The sequence below is a fragment of the Delphinus delphis genome, chromosome 8 (genome assembly GCF_949987515.2).
Source record: "Delphinus delphis chromosome 8, mDelDel1.2, whole genome shotgun sequence".
NCBI classification, from domain to species: Eukaryota; Metazoa; Chordata; class Mammalia; order Artiodactyla; family Delphinidae; genus Delphinus; species Delphinus delphis.
The window spans coordinates 72,769,660-72,791,270 of NC_082690.1; the positions used below are offsets into that span (position 1 = coordinate 72,769,660).

A 21,611-nucleotide genomic window follows, 5' to 3' on the forward strand; every position below is an offset into this window, starting at 1 on the left:
CATTTCCAGTGCGGTTGCTTTGAGGGGAGGTGGCATGAGGAAGTGAAATGAGTCTGACCTTTGACATCAAACAGAGCATGGTTCGAGTGTCTACTTGGTTAACTAGCTGTGTTACTTTAGACAAGCCACTCAGCCTCTCTGAGCCTCAATTTCCTCACCTGGACTGCAGGGGAAATGAACCCTACCTCAGAGAGTTATGAGAGTACGTAAGTGACAGCACCTGGCAGAGCACCCGGTACACGGTAAGTGCTTGGCAAAGATTGGTTCCCTGCCCTACTCTGACCCCCTTGGAAATTAAAAAAAAAATTTTTTTTGTTCAACCAACTGTGCTAACTTACTGCAATGTACCTCTGGCAAGGCCCATCTGTTGGTTGTGGGGACTCCGAGATGACCCTTGACGAAGAGGAGGGCCCTGAACCAGAGGACAACTGGGCAGACGGGAGGGGAGCAGAAAAGACAAAGGACACCATCCTTACTGCAGGTGGGAGGGTGGAGATCATTAGGACCAGACGCTCAAAGAAACCACAATCAAGGCAGACAGTTAACTACTGTCCCCTTCCCTTCCCACCTCCAGCTCACTGGCCCAGGGCCCAGGCTCTTGCCTCCTGACTCCTCCTGTGGGGCAGCCAGCTAGAGGCCAAACCCATCTCAGTTCTTCTAACAAGCGAGGAGATTAACTCACAGGGAGACCTTAGGTAACCTCCTTCCTTCTCTGGGCCTGGTAGTGACCTCTGGGGTCCTTTCAGCTCTGACCTTGCTAATTCTGACTCTGGACGCTGGCCATACCGGCCTCACCCGTAAGGCTATCTGCCTGCCCACTGCTGCCATCTGGTGGCTCTCCAGGCCCAGCTGCACTCGGCTTTGGCCAGGCTCTCTGCAAGCCCCTTATTCGAGCGCACCTACTTCAAAGGGTGAATCTTGCTTCTGCTGCAGCTGGACACACACTGCACTCCTCTGGACCACAGATCAATGGGTATTTGTTGCCAAACACGAAAACCAAAAATAACCCCAGAACTTCATCTCTCTAGCAGAGATGACACAGCTGCAGCTGAGAGCCTGACCTCCCTGCCCAAACAGAGGAAGTACCTGCCCAAGGTCGCACAGCTGCCTGGCTCCCAGACCAGCGCCCAATTCTGCTTTACCACAATGCTTAGGGCTGGTGGGCACCCTGGAAACCAAAAGTACAGTCAGCCCAGGGTCAAGTAAACAAAACCTTTGGAAGGTGGGAATCAAACTGTCAGGATTCCTTGCAAACCTCAAGAAATGGTAAGATAAGACATGTGAATATGTGAGCAGTGCCTGCAGAAATTCACTGGAAATAACAAACTGGAGGTGGCCAGGGTACCTCCTGACCTTGGAGGGCATCATTCACGAGGGCGCCTGCAGGTCTTCTGTAAACCAGTCTCCAAGCACCACCACAGCCTGGATCCTAGGTTAGGCAGACCGCCAGAGGGCGACAGAGGGTGAGGAAAACACACACGTAGCATCAATGGGTTTGCATGGGCTTCCCCCACCAGACACTGCTCCTCAGGGTCGAGTTCTATCTTTTCTTCTCTATCTCCAGGCCTCTTGGCACCTGGCCAGAGGAGCTGGGTAAACCTGTATACAGGCAGATCCCTCAGATTCCTGCACAACCATGGGAACTGTCCACGCTCTGTGGATTCAACTGATCACACTCTTGGCTCTGTCTGCAGCCTTCTTCTAAACCCTGTAGTACAGACCCTGAAAAAAATACTGTGTGACTTCAAGTAGGTCACTTGCCTTTTCTGGACTCTATTATCTCACATCTGCATAACTGAGTTCTGCTGGATGATCTTCAAAGTCCTTTTAAATCTAAAATTCTAGAATTTGAAACCAAATTGAGGCAAATCAAAGCCACTCTTCACTTGCTGAGCAAATAGGACAGTGAGAAAGGGGGAAGTAGCCAAACAATGCTTCCCTCTAGTGGTGTAACACTGTCACTACACCCTCTCAGCTCGGCCCTATAACTCAACTCCACTCCATCCTACCCTGAACTCTGAACCGGAGAAAGCATCTTACAGCTAGGCAGCTAAGCGCAGGTACAGCGGAGCGAGACAGAAAGAAAGGACGCCAGGCTCAAGGAACCAATGAGGCCTCTGAGCTGGTTCCACAACAGTGGAGAAATTCTCCATCTTTAGGAATGAGTGTATCTTGGAGCTCAAAGGACCTTTTGTGACCTCCAATTCCCCTCTCCAGATGAGGAAACCAAGGCTCAGGGATGTTCAGAAGGGACTTGCCTGAGGTCACAAAGCTGACTCATGACTGAGCCAAAAATAGATCCCCGCTTTCCTGCCTCCTTCAGCCTCTTGCCTCTTTTCCATGCAAACTCCCAGATGAGGTCCATGGAAGTGATGTGTCAAGGGCGTATATATACACAGGAATACACCAGCAAAGAGGCCAGTTCCCTGCACTGAGAAAGTTTATTCATTAACTCTTATGGGGGATATAATCAGACTGCAAATTACATATTCAGCATAGAAAATATAAAAGAAAATAAAATTCACTCATAATCCCACCAATCAGAGATAATACTCTGCCATATTTCCTCCTGGTCTTTCTAGGTAAACATTCTTTTTGGAAAAAAAAAAATTAGAAGTTGTAGTGTAGTACCTTATTGTAACCTACTCTTTTTACTTACCTTATCATGAGCACATTCCTCTGTCATTAAATATCCTCCTAAAACATTCTATTTAGGGGCTATATATTCCAACATACCATATATTCCAAATTTGTACCATAATTTATTTAACCAGTTCCCCCTACAATTTCATTTGTTTCCATGTATTTGTTTTTGTCATTATAAATTAGGCTGCAATGAATGGTATTATACTTAATCTCCCAATGCACCCATAATAATTTCCTTAGGCCCGTTTTACTTTTTTTTATAGGATGAAATTTCAGAGCTGGAATGGCCTTTGGATATCATTATGTCCACAACCTCCTATTGTCCAGATGGGAAGAAGGGGACCAGAGAGTTCTGTGTCTTGCCAGAGGACAAAGAAAGCAACAGAACCAAGTCCCAAACTCTCCACCCATTAAAATGGGACCTTCCCAAAGGATTTCACACCCTTCCTGACTACCCTCTCCCACACTGACTTCCCCTTCCCCTGAAACCCTAGAGCCTTCAGAGTCTAGGCCACTCCTCTGGCTCTGCCATATTTTTTCATTCTTCGACTAAATATTTCTTTTGTTCATCCAACTATAAACTTCCTGAAGGCAGTTCTGGATTTTATGTTTCCTTGTAGTCTGTAGCATAGTGCTATATGTATCTAGGTAAGCATTCCACAGATACCTTCTGAAGGATCAAGGATAACTAGGAATTTTCTTCCTTACTGCTTGGGAGAATCACTGGTAAAAGCTGGAAAAAATGTTTCTTTGAAAAGCAAAAGTTTAGTTCATGGGTTAGAGCATTCTGAGATACATACTACTTGGACTCAGAGTAGCAGGCTTGGGGACAACTCTGCCCAACTATGTGAACCAAGGCAGTGCAGTTAACCAATTAGGGACTTGTCTGGAAAGCAAGGATAATAACACCCATCTTGCCACCTTCAGATGAGAAAATGGAGATGAAAGCACTTTACAGTGATAAAAGTGGTCCACAAGAGCTATGACTGCTATTGTATTATCATAAATGGAAATGTGGCTGCCTCTGTGAATCCTGGGATGGCCTCCAGACCCACGCTCCTGGAGCACCATCTCGTAATTTCTACTCCGCACACAACTCCATTAAGGGAATCTCTGGCTACACATTTCAGGTAAGAATTAGTGTTTTCTTGAAGCAGAATTTCACATACAGAAGGAACTATTATTCCTGGTTCAAGTCGCTGGGTGTGAGCAGTTAAGCCATCCACATTTCCTCCTCATCTCTGGAGAGAAAGTGACAAGGCGGAAAGAGCACTAGACCGAGGCCATGAGACCCGAGTTTTGTCCTCCCTCCTTCCCTCACGCTCTGTGCTTCCCCCTCTTCAGTCCTCAGTTTCTCCATCTCTAAGCTGAGGGGGTCAGGCCAGACGAGCTCTAAGTTCTCATCCATTCCTGACATTCTAAGGATTCTAGTATAAAAATTAATGGCTTAATAAAAAGAAATGAAATTGAGTTATTTGTAGTGAGGTGGATGGACCCAGAGTCTGTCATACAGAGTGAAGTAAGTCAGAAAGAGAAAAACAAATACCGTATGCTAACACATATACATGGAATCTAAAAAAAAAATGGTTTTGAAGAACCTAGGGGCAGGACAGGAATAAAGATGCAGACATAGAGAATGGACCTGAGGACATGGGGAGGGGGAAGGGTAAGCTGGGACGAAGTGAGAGAGTGGCATGGACATATATACACTACCAAACGTAAAATTGATAGCTAGTGGGAAGCAGCCGCATAGCACAGGGAGATCTCAATGCTGACATAAAGGCACTGTCTTGCCTCTTTGCTTCAGTTTTCTCATTTGCCAAGTAAGGAAGTTTCTCTTTCCACTTCTGATTCTCTAAAACTTATAAGACTTTAGGACTTTTTAAGGTGACACTGAAGAGAGTGAAGAATGTCAGGAACTCTGTATTGGGGCCCACTTTTTCAATCCATAGCCTCTGTGAGACCACAAGGCTACTTTGCGATACTGCGTGGCCCAGGGAAAGCATCCAGCATCCCCAAGGCAACCGGGCTGTAAACATTCTGACCAACCCCATGTTAAGGTTTGGATCATGTGTAAATCATTCCCCTTGAAATTCTAATAAATCACCAGCAACCAGCACTTAGCATTTGTAAGCATTGATCTTTCTGCACTGGCCAGGAGAGTCCTGAATCAACCTGTTACTGATCCAGAGACATTCAGATCCAGGCCTACGGAGACCTCTGCTGGAAAGAGAAGATATGGGACATCTGACCTCCTGATCGCTCCAGAGTTTCAAAGGGCAGAGGAAGCCACCGTATACTGAACTGACATGAGCCCGGTCCTGTGCTGGATGCTGGAAGCTGGAAGCTTTGATACACCATCTCATTTAATCCTCATCCAAGGTCAGCAATATTTCCCCATTTTCCTAACAAAGAAATAAGCTCAGAGAAATGAGGCTTATTCATTTGTCCAGCATGCACTGAGTACCTACCTCGGATGTGCCAAGTACTTTGCTAAGCACAGAGGACACGATGCTGAGCAAAACAGACATGGCTCTTTCCCAGATGGAGCTTACAGTCTAGTGGGATGGGAATTAGTTAAAGAAACCTGTAGAAAATAGCGCAGGACTTCCCTGGTGGTGCAGTGGTTAAGAATCCACTTGGGGCTTCCCTGGTGGCACAGTGGTTGAGAGTCCGCCTGCCAATGCAGGGGACACGGGTTCGTGCCCCGGTCCGGGAAGATCCCACATGCCGCGGAGCGGCTGGGCCCGTAAGCCATGGCCATTGAGCCTGCGCATCCAAAGCCTGTGCTCCGCAACGGGAGAGGCCACAACAGTGAGAGGCCCACATACCGCAAAAAAAAAATAAGAAGAATCCACCTGTTGAGACTTCCCTGGTGGCGCAATGGTTAGGAATTCGCCTGCCAGTGAGGGGGACACGGGTTCAATCCCTGGTCCGGGAATATCCCATGTGCCGCGGAGCAGCTAGGTCCATGTGCCACAACTACTGAGCCTGCACGCCACAACTACTGAAGCCTGTGAGCCCTAGAGCCCACGTGCCACAACTACTGAGTCTGAGCACCTAGAGCCTGTGCTCTGCAACAAGAGAAGCCACTGCAATGAGAAGCCCGTGCACCGCAATGAGAAGCCCGCACACCACGATGAAAGGTAGCTCCCACTCACCGCAACTAGAGAAAGACCACTCGGCAACTAAGACCCAACGCAGCCAAAAATAAATTAAAAAAAAAAAAAAAAGAAGTAGTAATGTGTTTAAAAAAAAAAGAATCCGCCTGCCAATGCAGGGAACATGGGTTCGAGCCCTGGTCCAGGAAGATCCCATGTGCCGCAGAGCAACTAAGCCTGTGCGCCACAACTACTGAGCCTGCGCTCTAGAGCCCGCGAGCCGCAACTACTGAAGCCTGTGCACCTAAAGCCTGTGCTCCACAACAAGAGAATCCACCACAATGAGAAGGCCACGCACTGCAACAAAAAGTAGCCCCTGCTCGCTGCGACTAGAGAAAGCCCGTGCGCAGCAACGAAGACCCAAGGCAGCCAAAAATAAATAATTAATTAATTTTTAAAAAAAGAAAATAGCACAAAGGAGAGGCTGTAGTGCCCTAAGAGATAAAAGGGGAAAGTGATGAGTCAGGGATGTCAAGGGAAGGCCTCCCTGAGGAGGTGATGACTAAGTTGAGGTCTAGGGGAAAACAAAAAAAGGACGTAACTAAGTCAAAATGAAGAAGGAGAGCAGGGTAAGTGTGGCAAATAGAGGGAACATCAGCTGCAAAAGCACTATAGTGGGAAATCCAGGATCCATTCCAGGTACCAAGGCCAGAGTAGAGGTCAGCCAGAGATCAAGAGCTAGCTCAGTTAGAAACAGGGCTGGAAAGGCAGGCAGAGGGCAGACCACGCAGTGCCTGGTGACCACTAAGGACTATGTCTTTATTGTAAGAGCAATGGGAAGCCACTGGAATGTGACACATGGGCTTGAAAAGATCTTCCAACTGAGGCATGGAGAACAGACTGGGGGGAGAGGGAGCGATGTGGGAAGCTGAGGACACCAGGCAGAGGCCACTGCAGGATCCAGCAAGAAGGTGACAGTGGCCTGCACCACGGTGGTGATGGAGAGGAACTGGCACAATCAGGAGGCTGGCAGAGCTGAGTCACACCTCGGCCTGTCTGACTTCAAAGCCACGCTTCTCTCTACCTTGCCATCTATTCATTCGTTCAGCAATTAGTTACAAATCATCTACTATGTGCCGGGCCTGTGCTGGGGATATAGCCGTGAACAACACAGACACTGCTCTCGTGGAATTTACAGTCTAGACATTAAACAAATAAGAATGCAAGTGGATGTATACAATCCATTGAAGGAAGAATAGTGTGATCAGAGATTTTAACAGGAAAAATGACCTGTAAGGCCATGATGATCTTATACTGATAATATAAAAGAGCTACGTGCTGGCTGCATGTAAGTGAAAGACCTCAGGAAACTTTGCCCGTCAGACCTGGCCAGTTCATGAGCCCTGAGGGGAGAAGCTGGTGTGTCTCAAGCCCTGCACAGACCCTGCCGAAATAGAAGCCTTTCTAAAAGCAACTGCTAACTCCTTAATGTACTCACGCATCCCAAGCATGGGCACCCCCTGTACAGGTATGTACAGCATTTTACAGTCAGTTAGGATCTTTCACACAGATTCATTCATTTGAAACTCACAGCAGCTGTCTGTAGAATGGAGGTAGGTTTTAATACCCTGCATGAGAGAGGAGGAAATTGAGGCCTAGACAGGTGAAGTGACTCAACTAAGGTCACCCAACTAAGAAGGCACACAGATCCACCACCCAGTTCTCACTAGAAGCACTTTGGGCCAGGAACTCATGAATCTCAGAGGAGACAGCTGCAGGTCACCGAGCCTGGATAAAGTCCCACAGGAGTCCCATGAAGCTCCCGAGAACAATGATCGGGGACATTAAGCAGCTTGGGAAAGGTTTCTTGAATGCAGCTCCACCAGTCTGAGACACAGGTACCTTGCCAGCTTTCCCAGATTAGAACAGGTTCTCTTGGACTCTTTCCAAGTGCCTCTAACGGAGAAAAGTATTTTTCCATCACAAGCACTGCAGGTAGGCACCAGACTCCTGATGAGGGAGGACAGAGACTGCATCCCAGATTCCCACATAGACGAACTAAAGTAAAGTAATCTTGATATCATGTGAACTGCCCTCGCTAAGCACCTACCACTGGGGATGGTAGTCTTGGGCAGCATTTCTTGATCATGGTACCACTGACATTTGGGGCTGGGTATTTCTGTGTCGGGCGGGGGGGGCTGCCCTTGCATTGTAGGACATTTAGCAGCATCCCTGGCCTCTACCAACTAGATGCCAGTAGCACGCCCACCCCTAGTTGTAACAACCAAATATGGCTCCAGACACTGCAAATGTCCCCCAAGGAACAAAGTTGGTGTAGGGATTATGAGATGGGAGAAAGCACAGTCTACTCCCCGTCTCCATCCTAACCCAGCCCAGCCCAGCCCACCTTACTGGACGGATCTATGGTCACTGCACATAAGCTGTTTTTAATCAATAATACACCCCTAATGTCTTCCAGAACGAGACTGGGGGCAGCCTCTGTGCTGATGTGGCTGCAGGTAGGTCCCAGGAACAATTCTCCACTGGAGCTTATGAAAACAACTAGAGTCAAATAACTCCTTGGCCCAATAATGAGCTGATTTGACCCTGCGAGCAAATCTTGTTCCCATTAAAATGAGCAACTGGGTCTGATTAAACTGGAAGCCCTGGCTGTTTCTTCTCAATGACACCGCGCCAGGGCAAAGGCTTCCACGGCTACTAGGAGGAGGGCAAAACTGGTGAACCAAACAGCAGGAGACTCTCTTCTACCCAAAACTCAGCGCAACAGCCAGGACGCTCTAACATCCCAGCTTTTAACCACTCTGGACTCAGGAGAAAGGGGAAAATAACAAAGTGCATAAACAAGAGATCTGAATTAACAAGTTAATCAAACAGCTGAAACATTACCCAAAGATCATGCTCTCAAGTGGAGGTGGAGACCTGAAGCTGAGCCCCAGAGCAGCTGGGGTGACTCAGACAGTGTCAGGGACATAGGTTCCAACCTCCCACTCTGAGTGCTGGGCTGTTGGCCCAGACGTGGAAATCAGCATGAGTTACAGTGCTGCAAAGCTAGAATCAAAGCAGCAACATCTTTATGTCTTTCATTAGTCAGCTGCCTAACCAGTTAACGGATTTACTGACAGACTCAACTAAACCCACTATGGTTTGGTAGTAAGTGTATTTTACTGCACTGCAATTCTTTGAAGACTGACTAAGCATGAAACGCCTACCTGTTAACACCCAGTGACTCAGACTACTGCTAGTGCCTGTGCCATTCCTGCACACTGACTTAGCTCCACTGCTGCACTGAAATCTGATAACAGGTCTGTCTCCCCTAGTGACAGTGGGCTCCCTGAGGGCAGGATTAGGATCTAGTACAAGGCATGGTACATAAACAGATCCTCACCATCTGTATGATGGACAGATGGATGATAAAGTCTTCTGTTTCTGTACTCTTAGACTTAAGCCTGTCCACACATTGCAGTGGCAAGGCACGGCCCACATCTTTTCTGTTTCTTCCAAGGCTTAGCACACTGCTCAAAAGGTTTACAATAAACAAGAACCGATTTGGTTGGACTCTTGAATCCAAAGAGACAAACTGAAGCCTTCTGATCATGGACCAGCGAGTCCAAGGAAAGAAGAAATCCTCGCAGTCTACCCTGCCTCCTATGCATTTGAATATGTTTAGTCTCTTTTAACTAGAAACAGTTTAATGTAGGCAAAGAATACTTTCTCTGCTAGGCACTGGAGATACAGACGTGAGCAAGATGAATATCGTGCCTCCTATCACAGAGCTCACTGTCTGGAGGAGAAGAGAGAGAGTAACAATTATACAAATAAGTGGCTACTATGCTCAGGGTCTCTTTAAGAAAAATTTCTGTCGATGGTCCCAATCTTCAAGCAGTCTGGACTTCTTTGAGGAAAGTCATGATTTTCCTCCAAATGAATGACATCATTAGAGCATCCTCTGAAGCGGTAAATATGGAAAGTTTATTATACACCTTTGTTATATAGGCCTCTGTACCAAAACAACCTTAAAAAAAATTTTAAGAACCAATTAAAAGCACCATGGATATAAATACTCATAAGTCTATGTGTTCAAACGTGTAGTATGTGTGACTTACCCAGGATAACTGAAGCTGACCTGAAAACCTACAAAAGTATTGGATTAAGTGACCAGGTATTTGAGAGTCTACAGATCTGTGTGTCACTAACGAGCAGGCCAAGAGCAGGCAAGAGGACTCCTGAGAACCCCTGAAGTTCAGAAGGCCTTGACACGATAATGGTTCTTAAGAATTACAAACTGCTGGTCTGGGAAACTGTGTCAGTCAGCAAGAGCTCTAGGAAGGCTGGGAAGAAGGGAGGCCATGAAAAAACAAACCCCGAGAACAGTGTCAGGAATATGAAGACCAGGCAAGGAGAACTGCCCTAAGATGAGAAATCAACGAAGATATTATCAAGAAAAGATAAAGATGCCAAAAGCTGGATGGCATGGCCTGGTAAGGTAACATCTGAAGGGATATGTGGGATGCTTGAATCAATGTACAAAGTTTGTTAGGGTTAATAAAAATTTAAATCAAAATACCATGCCAGCTATGACTCAAAGTAATGCTTTTGCCTCCATCTTAAAATATTTAACTTAATAGTTTCTGACACCTTTAATTTACACTCAAGTGAAAATGCAAATACAGTCATCCCTTTAGCTATGACAAGGCAAAGACTCCCCAACAACCTGGACAAATTTCAAGGTGATGTTTGTTGCAGTGGGTTCCTTCACAAAACCTCGTGGACTCTTAGGGCCAGAAGGAGTTAACCTAAGCCAGCTTTGCCTTTTTGCGTGTAAACCTGTGATCCAGAGAGGAAAAGCCACATATCTGGCTGATTGCAGAACTAGATCCCAGGTCCTTCCCTTCCCAACCCTTAAAGCATTTCATCAAGTAAGAACCAAACTACCTAATCCCAAGCATTCATAGCTACTTAGACAGCTGTCCCCCAGCTGCTCTTCCCAACCACAAACTCTCTGCCACTCTCACCTGTCTGAGCAACTAGGTGTGTCCACCCATTCCAGACAGCAGCGATCTTTTCATTCTGAAAACAATGTGCTTCTATCTTCTGGGGCACAGGAAGGAAAGCAGCATGGGAAGCCAGTTGCCCATGCTTGTTGCTTCCCCAAACAAACAGCTCTCCTGCATCTTAAACAAACAAAAGGGGGACAAAAGAGGTGAAGGACCATTAGTCCAAAATGATGGAAAATAACCTGTTTGAAAAAAAAAATGTGGTTAAAAGAAGTTGTATTACTCTTAATCCTACAATGTTGAATAGAGCAAAACAAGATACCAAATTCATGTATAGCATAATTATACACAAGATTTTTTAAAATTCTTTAAATAGGAAAAAAGGCCAAATGGTCTTAGCAGTTTGTCAAGGAATAGGAATGTGAGTTTATTTTTTCATTAATTCATTCAGCCAAATATTTGTTCAACATCTACCATGTGCAAGACATATGTTTCTCTATTTTCTACATTTTTAAAATAAACGCTTGCATTACCTTTTGTTAGGAAAAATATATATTAGCTTTTTTAAATAACAGGTTAAAAGATAAACTGGTTAAAGCTTAAACTTTATAAACATAAGATGATTTCACTACATGCCCTGTCCAGAAGAAAATATAATGTTATCATATCACATCCACATAGCATTTAAGCTCATTTGAACCTCACAATAATCCTGTGATATAAGCAGGAATGCGACTGACTGACACTGTGATTTAATAGAAAAAGAACAATTTCAGAGTCAAGTGATTCTGGCTTCTATTCTTGGATCTGCTAACTAGCTACTGACCTTGGACAAACCACTTCCTCTCCAAGCCTTAGTTTCACCAGCTGAAGACTGGAGGGGAGGGCGGTTGGTCAAGAAGGGCAGACGATATAACTGATGACACTGTTAACAGGAGAGACTTGTGGGTGACGGCAGCAAACCAGAGGGCACATGCTTGTCCAAAAGGCATTCACATTCAACAAATGTTTAACCGGAAGTCAAACAAAATGGGGCCATAGACCATAATTTGGCTTATAAATCTACAGTTTGTGACTCCTTGGATGATTTCTAAGCACTTTCCCAACCCTAACATTCCAAGGTTCTACACTGCACAGTAAAGCACATGGCACACACATGTGGCTACTGAACACTTGAAATGTGGCTAGTCCAAATGAGACATGTTGAAGACAAACAAAGCACAATGGATTGTAAAGACGTAGTGCAAAAAAAACCCAAAAGGAGTGTGCCTCATTAATAAGTTTCATACTGATTACATATTGAAATAATATTTTGGATATACTGGGTTAAGTAAAATAAATTATTAAAATTAATTCACCTTTTTCTTTTTACTTTTTGCAATACGGCTCACATTGTATTTCTCCTAGACAGCACTCTTCTAGAAGATAAATTAACCAAGGCTCGGAGATGTTAAGTGACTTTCAAGATCACATAGCTAATGAGGGATCAAGTGGGACCAGAAGCCAGGGTTTTTGCTTCCACAGCATTCTGTGACCTCCCAGTAAAGGTTTACAGTATTGCTTGCCCTGAGGCAGTCTGGTGTATTCTCCAAAACTGATCAGAAGCCAAACAGTATCATTAAAGGATATTAGACCAAGATTCCGGCTTCAAGTCCCAAATCTGCTACTGGATCACTCTGACACGGGGCACATCACTTCACATTCTGGGTCTCTGTTTCATAGAGTCTGAGGGTCTATAAATCAGTGGAGCCTTTTTGTCACCCAGGTGACCTTGCAGCACTGACATTCTGCAGTGCTATACAACGAATTTGGTATATTTCGTGCCTAGAGAGAGGGCAACCTCCCTGGACCTCACCAGGGTGTATGAAGTATGAGGATCCTTTACAAGAGGGCAGAGGACCCCTCAGCAAAGCTTCAACCCATTAAATGGAGTGCTTAGCTACCAAGGTACCACTGACAATGAGCCTGTGTCTGTAATAAGCCTTCATTTATCTCTCAGTAAGTCTAAACCATCTTTTTTGCAAAGACGAACTGTCTTCCACAGTAATGTAATGCAGATCATTACACTGTTGCATCAGCAGGCAAAACTAAATTCTGCTGCAATGTCAAATAGTTACATAATCTACAACTCCAGAGAGAAGGTCTAAAGAACACTGAACAAAATCCAATGTGTAACAGCTTGAACTAGACCAGGAAAGACGGATATTAATCTTGACCCTTTTTAATTCACTTTCACAATATCCAAAACCAATTCACTTTGTGAATATACTTTAAAAATCACTAAACTGCACACTTTAAAGGAGTGAATTTCATATATGAATTATATCACAATAAAAAATCCAACATCTATGTTTTAAAAACACCATAGTAAAAATGCTCCACATATGAAATAAAAAATAGCTTTACTGATTACAAGAGTTTTTAAGAAATAGATGTTAGCAAGCAACTAGAAGAATCTCTAGGTTGACAAAATACCAGCCATTTCAAATGAATTAGAACAGGGTAGAAATCTCTCAGGACTTCCCTGGTGGTCCAGTGGTTAAGACTCCGTACTCCCAACGCAGGGGGCATGGGTTTGATCCCTGGTCAGAGAAGATCCCACATGCCGCATGGCATGGCCGAAAAAAAAAGAAACCTCTCTTAGTCTGTTCTTATTCTCAGAAAAGAATGCCTTCCTCCAATGCTAGTGAGGACTGTGGGGGATGAACTAGTCACTTCTTGTCCTAGGGCCTTCTGCCCCTCTCCCCATAAAAGGAGAGGTGGGACCACATGCCAAGAGGAGTCCCTTAGAGCTGGCATTCTTTTTTTTTTTTTAATAAATTTATTTATTTATTTATTTTTGGCTGCATTGGGTCTTCGTCGCCGCATGTGGGCCCTCTCTAGTTGTGGCAAGCGGGCTTCTCACTGCGGTGGCCTCTCCTGCCGCGAAGCACGGGCTCCAGGCGCACGGGCTTCAGTAGCTGTGGCTCATGGGCTCCAGAGCGCAGGCTTAGCAGTTGTGGCGCACAGGCTCAGCCACTCCGCAGCATGTGGGATCTTCCTGGACCAGGGCCCGAACCCATGTTCCCTGCACTGGCAGGCGGACTCCCAACCACTGAGCCACCAGAGAAGCCCTGGCATTCATTTTAACTCAACTCTTTTAACATATCTATAAATCTACTTAACATGAGACACAGGCTAAAAGCAGCTAGTTCTTTCATTAGTTAGTTGTTTTTAATTCATTAAATATCAAATTATCTGTAGTTCAGAATCTGTTAAGTATTTAAAGTCTCACATTACGGCTCTTGTGCTTTGGAAACAGTAACAGCTCCTCAGTTGGACTGCATTACAAATTTGATGTTGAAGAATGCATGCCTCCATTAATTTACAGATACTGTGTACACATCTTAATTTCCACATGAAACACTGGAAACACTGTGTATGAAAGTCATTTCCCTTTGCTTAAAAAATGTAATGCATTCAACTCTGGGTGAGAGGTCTTACCAACATAAATCTCTCGGAGCTAGAGTATCCAGTCTACCAGCAGGGGTCAGGGCAATCTGGGCTTTGAAAAAAACCATTAGGAGAGATGGATAACCTTCACTTTCAAGAAAATGCTGCATTATCACTAGAAAGTTTATACTATATTGGCTGGGTGTGTCAAATGGATGGATGGACAGATACACGGCCAAGACAGAGAGATATACACACTGTGTGAGAGAAAAAAGACTAGATAGACAGATTAAAGAGATGGAATAGAGAGATCAACTAGAGAAAAACATAAAAATATAAACTAGATTACAGAAACATATACACAACTAGACTTAGAGATGATGGAGACTTAGGTTAGATAGGAAGACACTAAGATGGAAGATAAATAAAAATAGAGATGTATAGTTAAATAAAATAGAGTAGATAGAGAGAGCAGACAGGGTGACAGATAAATGGAGAAGAAAGATATAGGTAGATAAAATAGGATAGTCTGAGATTAAACAGCTAGAGAAAATAGACAGCTAGAGAGCTTAGATAGTTATACTAGACATCAAAATAGATTAGGTGGATAAGATAACAACATATTATACATAAGTTTACTGTTGGTTATATGATGTGACAATCACAATTACCCTAAAGGAAGATACTTTTATCCCTATTGTACAGCTAAGAAAACAAACTCAGAGGAAAGGAAGTGAGCCTCTGTTTCACATGAGTGTTTTACCTGTATTATCATATGTAATTCTCAAAACTATCCACAAAGTACTTTATAGAAGAGGAAATGGTCTCAGGAAGGTAAAACGACTTGCCTAAGATCATACCAGTGGTGGCATCAGAATTCTGACTCCAAAGTCTATGGTTTTCCCTCTGTACCCCAATAGCATCACTTGAGGCAGAAACACCCAGAATTCTGAATGGCATGTTACCTACCTGTCAGTGAAGCTGAGTGGTCTGAGCCAGCAAGAACACATACCGCTTGAGAATTCTCTAGGCCTACAAAAAAAAAAAAATTCTTTTGAAATCACATTTGTAACAGAACAAATTGGGCACAGGAGGCCCATAGGCAGTGACCACAGCACCTGGAGAGAAACTCTCAGCCAGTGCAGGAAGGTCTGAGTCAGCGGCACTGGCCAAGAAGACGGCTGGCATGGTAGGGAGACTGCTTATATCCAGGAGGTTGAACAAATAAATAAATACTTTGAGGATAAAGGAGTCAGATTTCTTACTATCAGAAAGGAGAAGAAAGGTACAGATATGAAAAGGTTAAAGGCTAGAATTGATCATGTGATACTGCATTGTAATTGAAGTCAGTGTAGACTTGTGGTTTCTACTAGAGATAAACAGACATAGGTGTACATATGTATAAATGTGTGTGTACATGTATATTTCCTAGCTCTGTCCACGGAGTGGGCCTAGAAGCAGTGACATCTCATACATTCAGCTGCTATCACATGCAGACGCTGAAACACAAGCCCAGGCCTCCTAACAACACACAGGAAGAGCTAGAATTTGAACTTGCCTCCCATATCCAAATCCAGCACTTTTCCACCGGTAAACACACTGCCTTCAACAACAGTGTAAACCCTCATCAACTCTGCTCGATGCTGTGGTCACCTGGTCTGGCATGCAGAGAAATGGGAGTCTTATTCTGTAACTCTTTCTTCTTACACTTCTGTTCAATTTACTAGTGTCTTAATAAAATGCCCCTCATGCCTTCAAGTATCCTGTGGAATGACAAAGGGACAAAGATGTTTCTGCCACTTTCACTAGAGAGGAAGCACTGGTCTCCTAGTGGCCAGGTCGGGAGAAGACATCCAGGGTTCCAGCTCCAGAACAGATGGCAATGAGGTGAAGAGGGGACAATGAAAAATGAAAGACTTTGAGGGCAGGAAGCTGATATCTTCTCTAACATCTCATCAGAAAATTCCCCCAAGTTAACTCTGAATCTAAGCTGTGCCCCAAGCAGATCCCAACCAGGTCATTTAAATCAAATAAAATAAAAACACTTCTGATTCCTTTTAGATACAAAACTTGTGCTAAAACAGACAGTAGACATAATCCCTACCCTTAAAAAGCTCATCACCTTTGGCATTTGGGAAAACATGTAAACAGCTCATAAGAATACAATAAGTTGTGCTATCCATGCACATAAAGAAAATGCGGACTTCCCTGATGGCGCAGTGGTTAAGAATCTGCCTGCCAATGCAAGGGACACAGGTTCGATCCCTGGTCTGGGGAAGATCCCACATGCCGCAGAGCTACTAAGCCTGTGTGCCACAACTACTGAGCCTGAGCTCTAGAGCCCATGAGCCACAACTACTGAGCCCACGTGCCACAACTACTGAAGCTCGCATGCCTAGAGCCCATGCTCCACAACAAGAGGGGCCACTGCAATGAGAAGCCCGCGCACCACAACGAAGAGTAGCCCCTGCTCGCCGCAACTAGAGAAAGCCTGCGCACAGCAACGAAGACCCAACACAGCCATAAATAAATAAATCTATTAAAAAAAAAAAAGAAAATGCAATGGAGGTGAGAAGAAGGAAGAGTCTTTCCTGAGAAAGCTGTAGCTGAGCTAGGACCTGAAAAATGATCAGGATTTTCCCAAGGGAAAGAGGAAGGAAAAGGCATCCTGGGAAGAGGTAACAGTCTGCCCACAGGCACAGAGGAATAAGAACACAGCGCATGCCCAGGGAGCAGTGAATACCTTGGTGAGGCAGGAAAGATGTTTGGGAAGTATGAGTTTATATTACAAATGCTTTCAATGTGAAGTAGACTGTCCTGTGTTCAGTGGCCCCTTCTCCTTCTCTAAGAGAACCCTCCCCAACTCAACACATGGGCTTCAGGGCGCTAACCTCACCCCTGCAACAGGGGAAAGCCTCGGGGACTTAAGAGAATCAGAACAATCCCAACAACTTGTACGACACTTCCACTGCGGCTCACCCTTCCCTTTCCTCTCCCCACTTCCTACTGCCCTCAAAAATCCCTCCCTTATTCTGAGCTAGAGGAGAGTAGAGGTTTCCTGACAGGTTTTTCCTACAGCTAACCCTCAGTAAACTGGGTCACAAAGTCAGAGCGAGAGAGGAAGAAGAGGAGGAGGTGGAGACATGGTGCTACAAACAGAGAGATAAAGGCCCACGAAGAGAGTGTAGAGCAGACAGAGACAGAGAGACAGAGAAAGAAAGTCCTAGAGACCAAGAGCCCTGTGGGCAGCACCCTTCCTACCTACTCCTCGTGTGCCCATGAAGAGAGATTTCCCTCGGGGAACGCTCCTAGCCCCTCTCTCCACATCCTCACTTGCTCCTGCTTTCCTTTCGGGAGAAGGAGCTGGGCAGGCAGGCACATTCCTTGTGGGTTCTCCCTCTGGGATGTGCCTGCCTGCAGAGGGCACCTCCTCCATGGTCTCAGCTGCACCACGAGCTTAGCAGGACTGAATGCATACAGCTGCTCAGGTGCCTGGTGGGTAAATTCAATCTGGGATTCAGAACCCGGAGGCTCACTATTGCTACACGTTATTTGCAAACACCTAAGCCATGCCTTCCAACCTAACTTGTAACAGCTCTAGAGCTACCCTTTTGATTTCCACCCACCTGACTCGCATCTACTTCTCAATGGATTCCAAACTCTGGCAGCAAAGAGGAGTACTTTTACTGGGCCCACAAAAATTCCAGCAAATTAATAGACCAGCCAACGGAGACAGTTAAGACAGAGAGACCAAGAAATAGCAAACGCAGAACTCCATTTACCCATTTTCTGCATGCCTGTGTCTCCATTTCCAAACAAAGAATAAATACAGGATTCAGAAGAAGTAAGGACCTTACCTGTCACTCTGCTTGGTTCCTTTGCTGTCAAAAACAGTGGGAGAGTCTGCCCAGGGCACAACCGCCGTCCAGATGATGCCAAACCAGTTCCCCACTGGAACACCATGCCACTAGCTTCCCAGCGGAGCAGGAAAGAAAAAAGAAAATCTTTATCTGGATTAAGACCAGATTGCTCTTTGAACCTCAATGCCATGAGAGATTCCCAATTCATGCTCAGTTAACATGCATATTATGGAAAAGTTTATTGCCTCAAGAGGCCCTATGGCTGGTCATAGGGATTACCACCAAGTCAATCACAAATCCAATCTTCAGAGCAATCTAAGACCATCAAAGGAAATTCCAACATAGTAAAACTCCCTCCAGAAAGTTCTAGGACACTCCTCCAGAGTCAAATTACTGGAATGGCATTTTTTTCATGATTAACTTGAAAGGACAACTGAGACTCCAGATCGAGCAGGAAAGAACCTTGAAGCTTACCACGTCCATTCCTCACATTTACTGCATGAGAAACTGAGGCCCTGTAGAGGAGCTGTGATTTGTCCAAGGTCATACAGGGAGCCAGTAGCAGAGAAAACACCAGGACTTAACTCTCCTACACCTAATGTAGTGTCTTTTCTACTACACCAAGATGAATTCAAAGATTCCTAATCACCAAATAAATACATATTTACGACTGCAAGATAGCTTCTTAATAGCCACTACTTCAATGGAATGGCCTTTTATTTCCATATTCACTGACTCTAATTCATGTACCCATGTTCTGAACCTCATACAAATGCATAGATGAAATATTGTTATTTTGTCTACAGTCAGATGTGTGTAACTAGGATTCACTATCCAACAGCAACATTAAGGTACTGCTCCTCCAGAAGTATCCTATACCCAATGGTCCTTTAGGCTGTAAACAGACAAGCATGCTTTGTGAAATATAAGTGATGATGATTGAGCACAATGTGAGCAAAACACAGTATTGAAATAAAACAAAACTTACCATCTCTTCAACAAATAAATTGCAAGAGGATAAAAAGAGAGGAAAAGGTACATAAAGATTAAAAGAGACTGGAGATGCCTGATAAAGGATTAATAATTAAAATATACAGTGATCTCCTAAAACTCAACAACAACAACAAAAATTCAAAAATGAGCAAAGGACTTGAAAAGACTTTTCTCCAAAGAAAATTTACAAATGGCCAATAAGCACATAAAAAGATGCTCAACATCACTAATCATTAGGGAAATATAAATCAAAACTACAATGAGATGCCACTTTACACTCATTAGGATGACAACTATTAAAAAAAAGAAGAAAATAACATGGGTTGGCAAGGATGTGAAGAAATCTGAAACCTTGTGACTACTGGTGGGAATGTAAAATGGTACAGCCACTATGGAAAACAGTATGGCAATTCCCCCCAAAATTAAAAATAGAATTACTATATGATCCAGCAATCCTACTTCTGGGTACATATCCTAAAGAACTGAAAGCAAGATCTCAAAGTGATATTTTGTATACCCATGTTCATAGCAGTATTATTCACAATAGCTAAAATGTGGTCACAACCCAAGTGTCTATCAATAGAAGAATGGATAAGCAAAATGTGGTATATACATACAGTGGAATATCATTGTCTTAAAAAGGAAGGAAATTCTGACATTTGTTACAACATGAATAGACCTTGAGGATATTATGTTGAGTGAAATAAGCCACAAAAAGACAAAGACTGTATGATTCCACTTATATGAGGTACCTGTAGGAGTGGCCAAAATCATGGAAATAGACAGTAGAATGGTGGTTGCCAGGGACTGGGAGAAGGGGGAATGGGGAGTTATTGTTTAATGGGTATAGAGTTTCAGTTTTGCAAGATGAGAAAACCTCTGGAGACAGATTTTGGTAATAGTTGCACAATAATGTGAATGTACTTAATCCCACTCAACTGTACATTTAAAAATGGGTAAGATGATAAATTTTATGTGTATTTTATCACAGTAAAAAACTAAAAGGAATAAATAAACTTTAAAAAAGAGAGAAAGAGACTTGAGATACATATCAACCAATTGCAATGATAAACCTAATTTGGATCCTGATTCAAACAAACCATAAAAAAAATATTTTTGAGATAATCAGGGCAATTTAAACACTGACTAGATGCTTGATGAAATTACAGAATTACTGATAATTTTTTGTAGGTATGATGATGGTATTTTTGGGTAATGTTTTCAGAAAAATTCCTTATCTTTTAGAGATGTGGGCAGAAATATTTACAGATTAAGTGGGGGAGGGGAGGACTTACAATTAAATTAATCAAACACATAATGGGAACTGTGCTGCTTTGTTAACTGGACAAAAATGTACACATAAGACTAGCAATCACAAAATGTTGGTAGGAAAGGGGCAAGGAAACCAATGACAGGCAATTCTTTGGTCCTTCTAATTTCTAAGAGAAGAAGCTGCTTATAAAAGCATAATCACTACCATACAACTCAGTAATCACACTCCTGGTCATTTATCCCAGAGAAATGAAAATTTATGTTCACAGAAAAGCTTGTCCACAAATGATTATAGCTTTATTCTTAATAGCTAAAAACCAGAAACGACCAAATGTCCTTCATTGGGTGACTGGTTAAACAAACCGTGGTTGTTATAGACTGAATTGTGTTCCCCGTAAATTCATATATTGAAGTCCTAAACTCCAGTGTAACTGTATTTGGAGATAGGGCCTATAGGAGGTGATAAAAGTTAAATGGGTCATAATAGTGAGGCCTTAATCTGACAGAACTGGTGTCCTTTTAAAAAGAGGAAGAGACACTGGAGATCTCTCTCTCTTTCCATGCGTGCATAAGAGGAAGAACCGTGTGAAGAGACAGCAAGAAGGCAGCATCTACAAGCCAGGAAGAGAAGCCAACCCTCATGGTATCTTGGTCTTGGACTTCTAGCCTCCTGAACTGTGAGAAAATAAATTCCTGTTGTTTAAGCCACCCACTCTGTGGCATTTTGTTATGGCAGCCCCAGCAAACTAATACAGTGGTACCTCTATACCATGGAATATTAGTAATAAAAAGGAACAAATTATTCATACTCCCAACTTGGATGAATCTCCAGGGAATCGTGCTGAGCAAAAAAGCCAACCCCAAAAGGCTAAATACTGTATGATACCATTTATATAACATTCTTAAGATGACAACATTACTGTGGGAGAACGAAAGAGCTGAGTGGTGAGAGTAGGTAGGAAGTGGGTGCGGCTACAAAAGAGCCATAAGAGGGATCCTGTGATGGAACTGTTCTGTATCTTGACTGTGTCAAGACATCCTGGTTGTGCTATTACACTATACTTTCACAAGATGTTACCACTGAGAGAAACTGGGCAAAGAGTGAGTGTGATCTGTTTCATTTCTTACAACTGCACGTGAATCTACAATTACCTTAAAATAAAAAGCTTAGTTTTTCAAAAAGTATAATCACACTAAGCCCCAAGTGACCACCAGCACCATGATGCACCGAATCCTTCCTCGCCTCCATTCTTCTCCCCATTCCACAACTGGACTCACCAACGCTTGAGCCT

At 43.8% G+C, this 21,611-nt stretch overlaps 1 protein-coding gene across 1 annotated transcript in view; it reads right to left on the bottom strand.

Annotated features, from left to right (window-relative positions):
• Positions 1–21,611, bottom strand: part of SERGEF (secretion regulating guanine nucleotide exchange factor) — a 219,134-nt gene that overhangs the window by 186,014 nt on the left and 11,509 nt on the right. The window contains exons 6-8 of the mRNA XM_060017337.1: positions 18,052–18,165; positions 15,164–15,226; positions 10,781–10,939 (exon numbers count right to left, since the gene is read on the bottom strand). Coding sequence (XP_059873320.1) covers positions 10,781–10,939; positions 15,164–15,226; positions 18,052–18,165 — 336 coding nt within the window. The remainder of the gene's footprint in view (positions 1–10,780; positions 10,940–15,163; positions 15,227–18,051; positions 18,166–21,611) is intronic.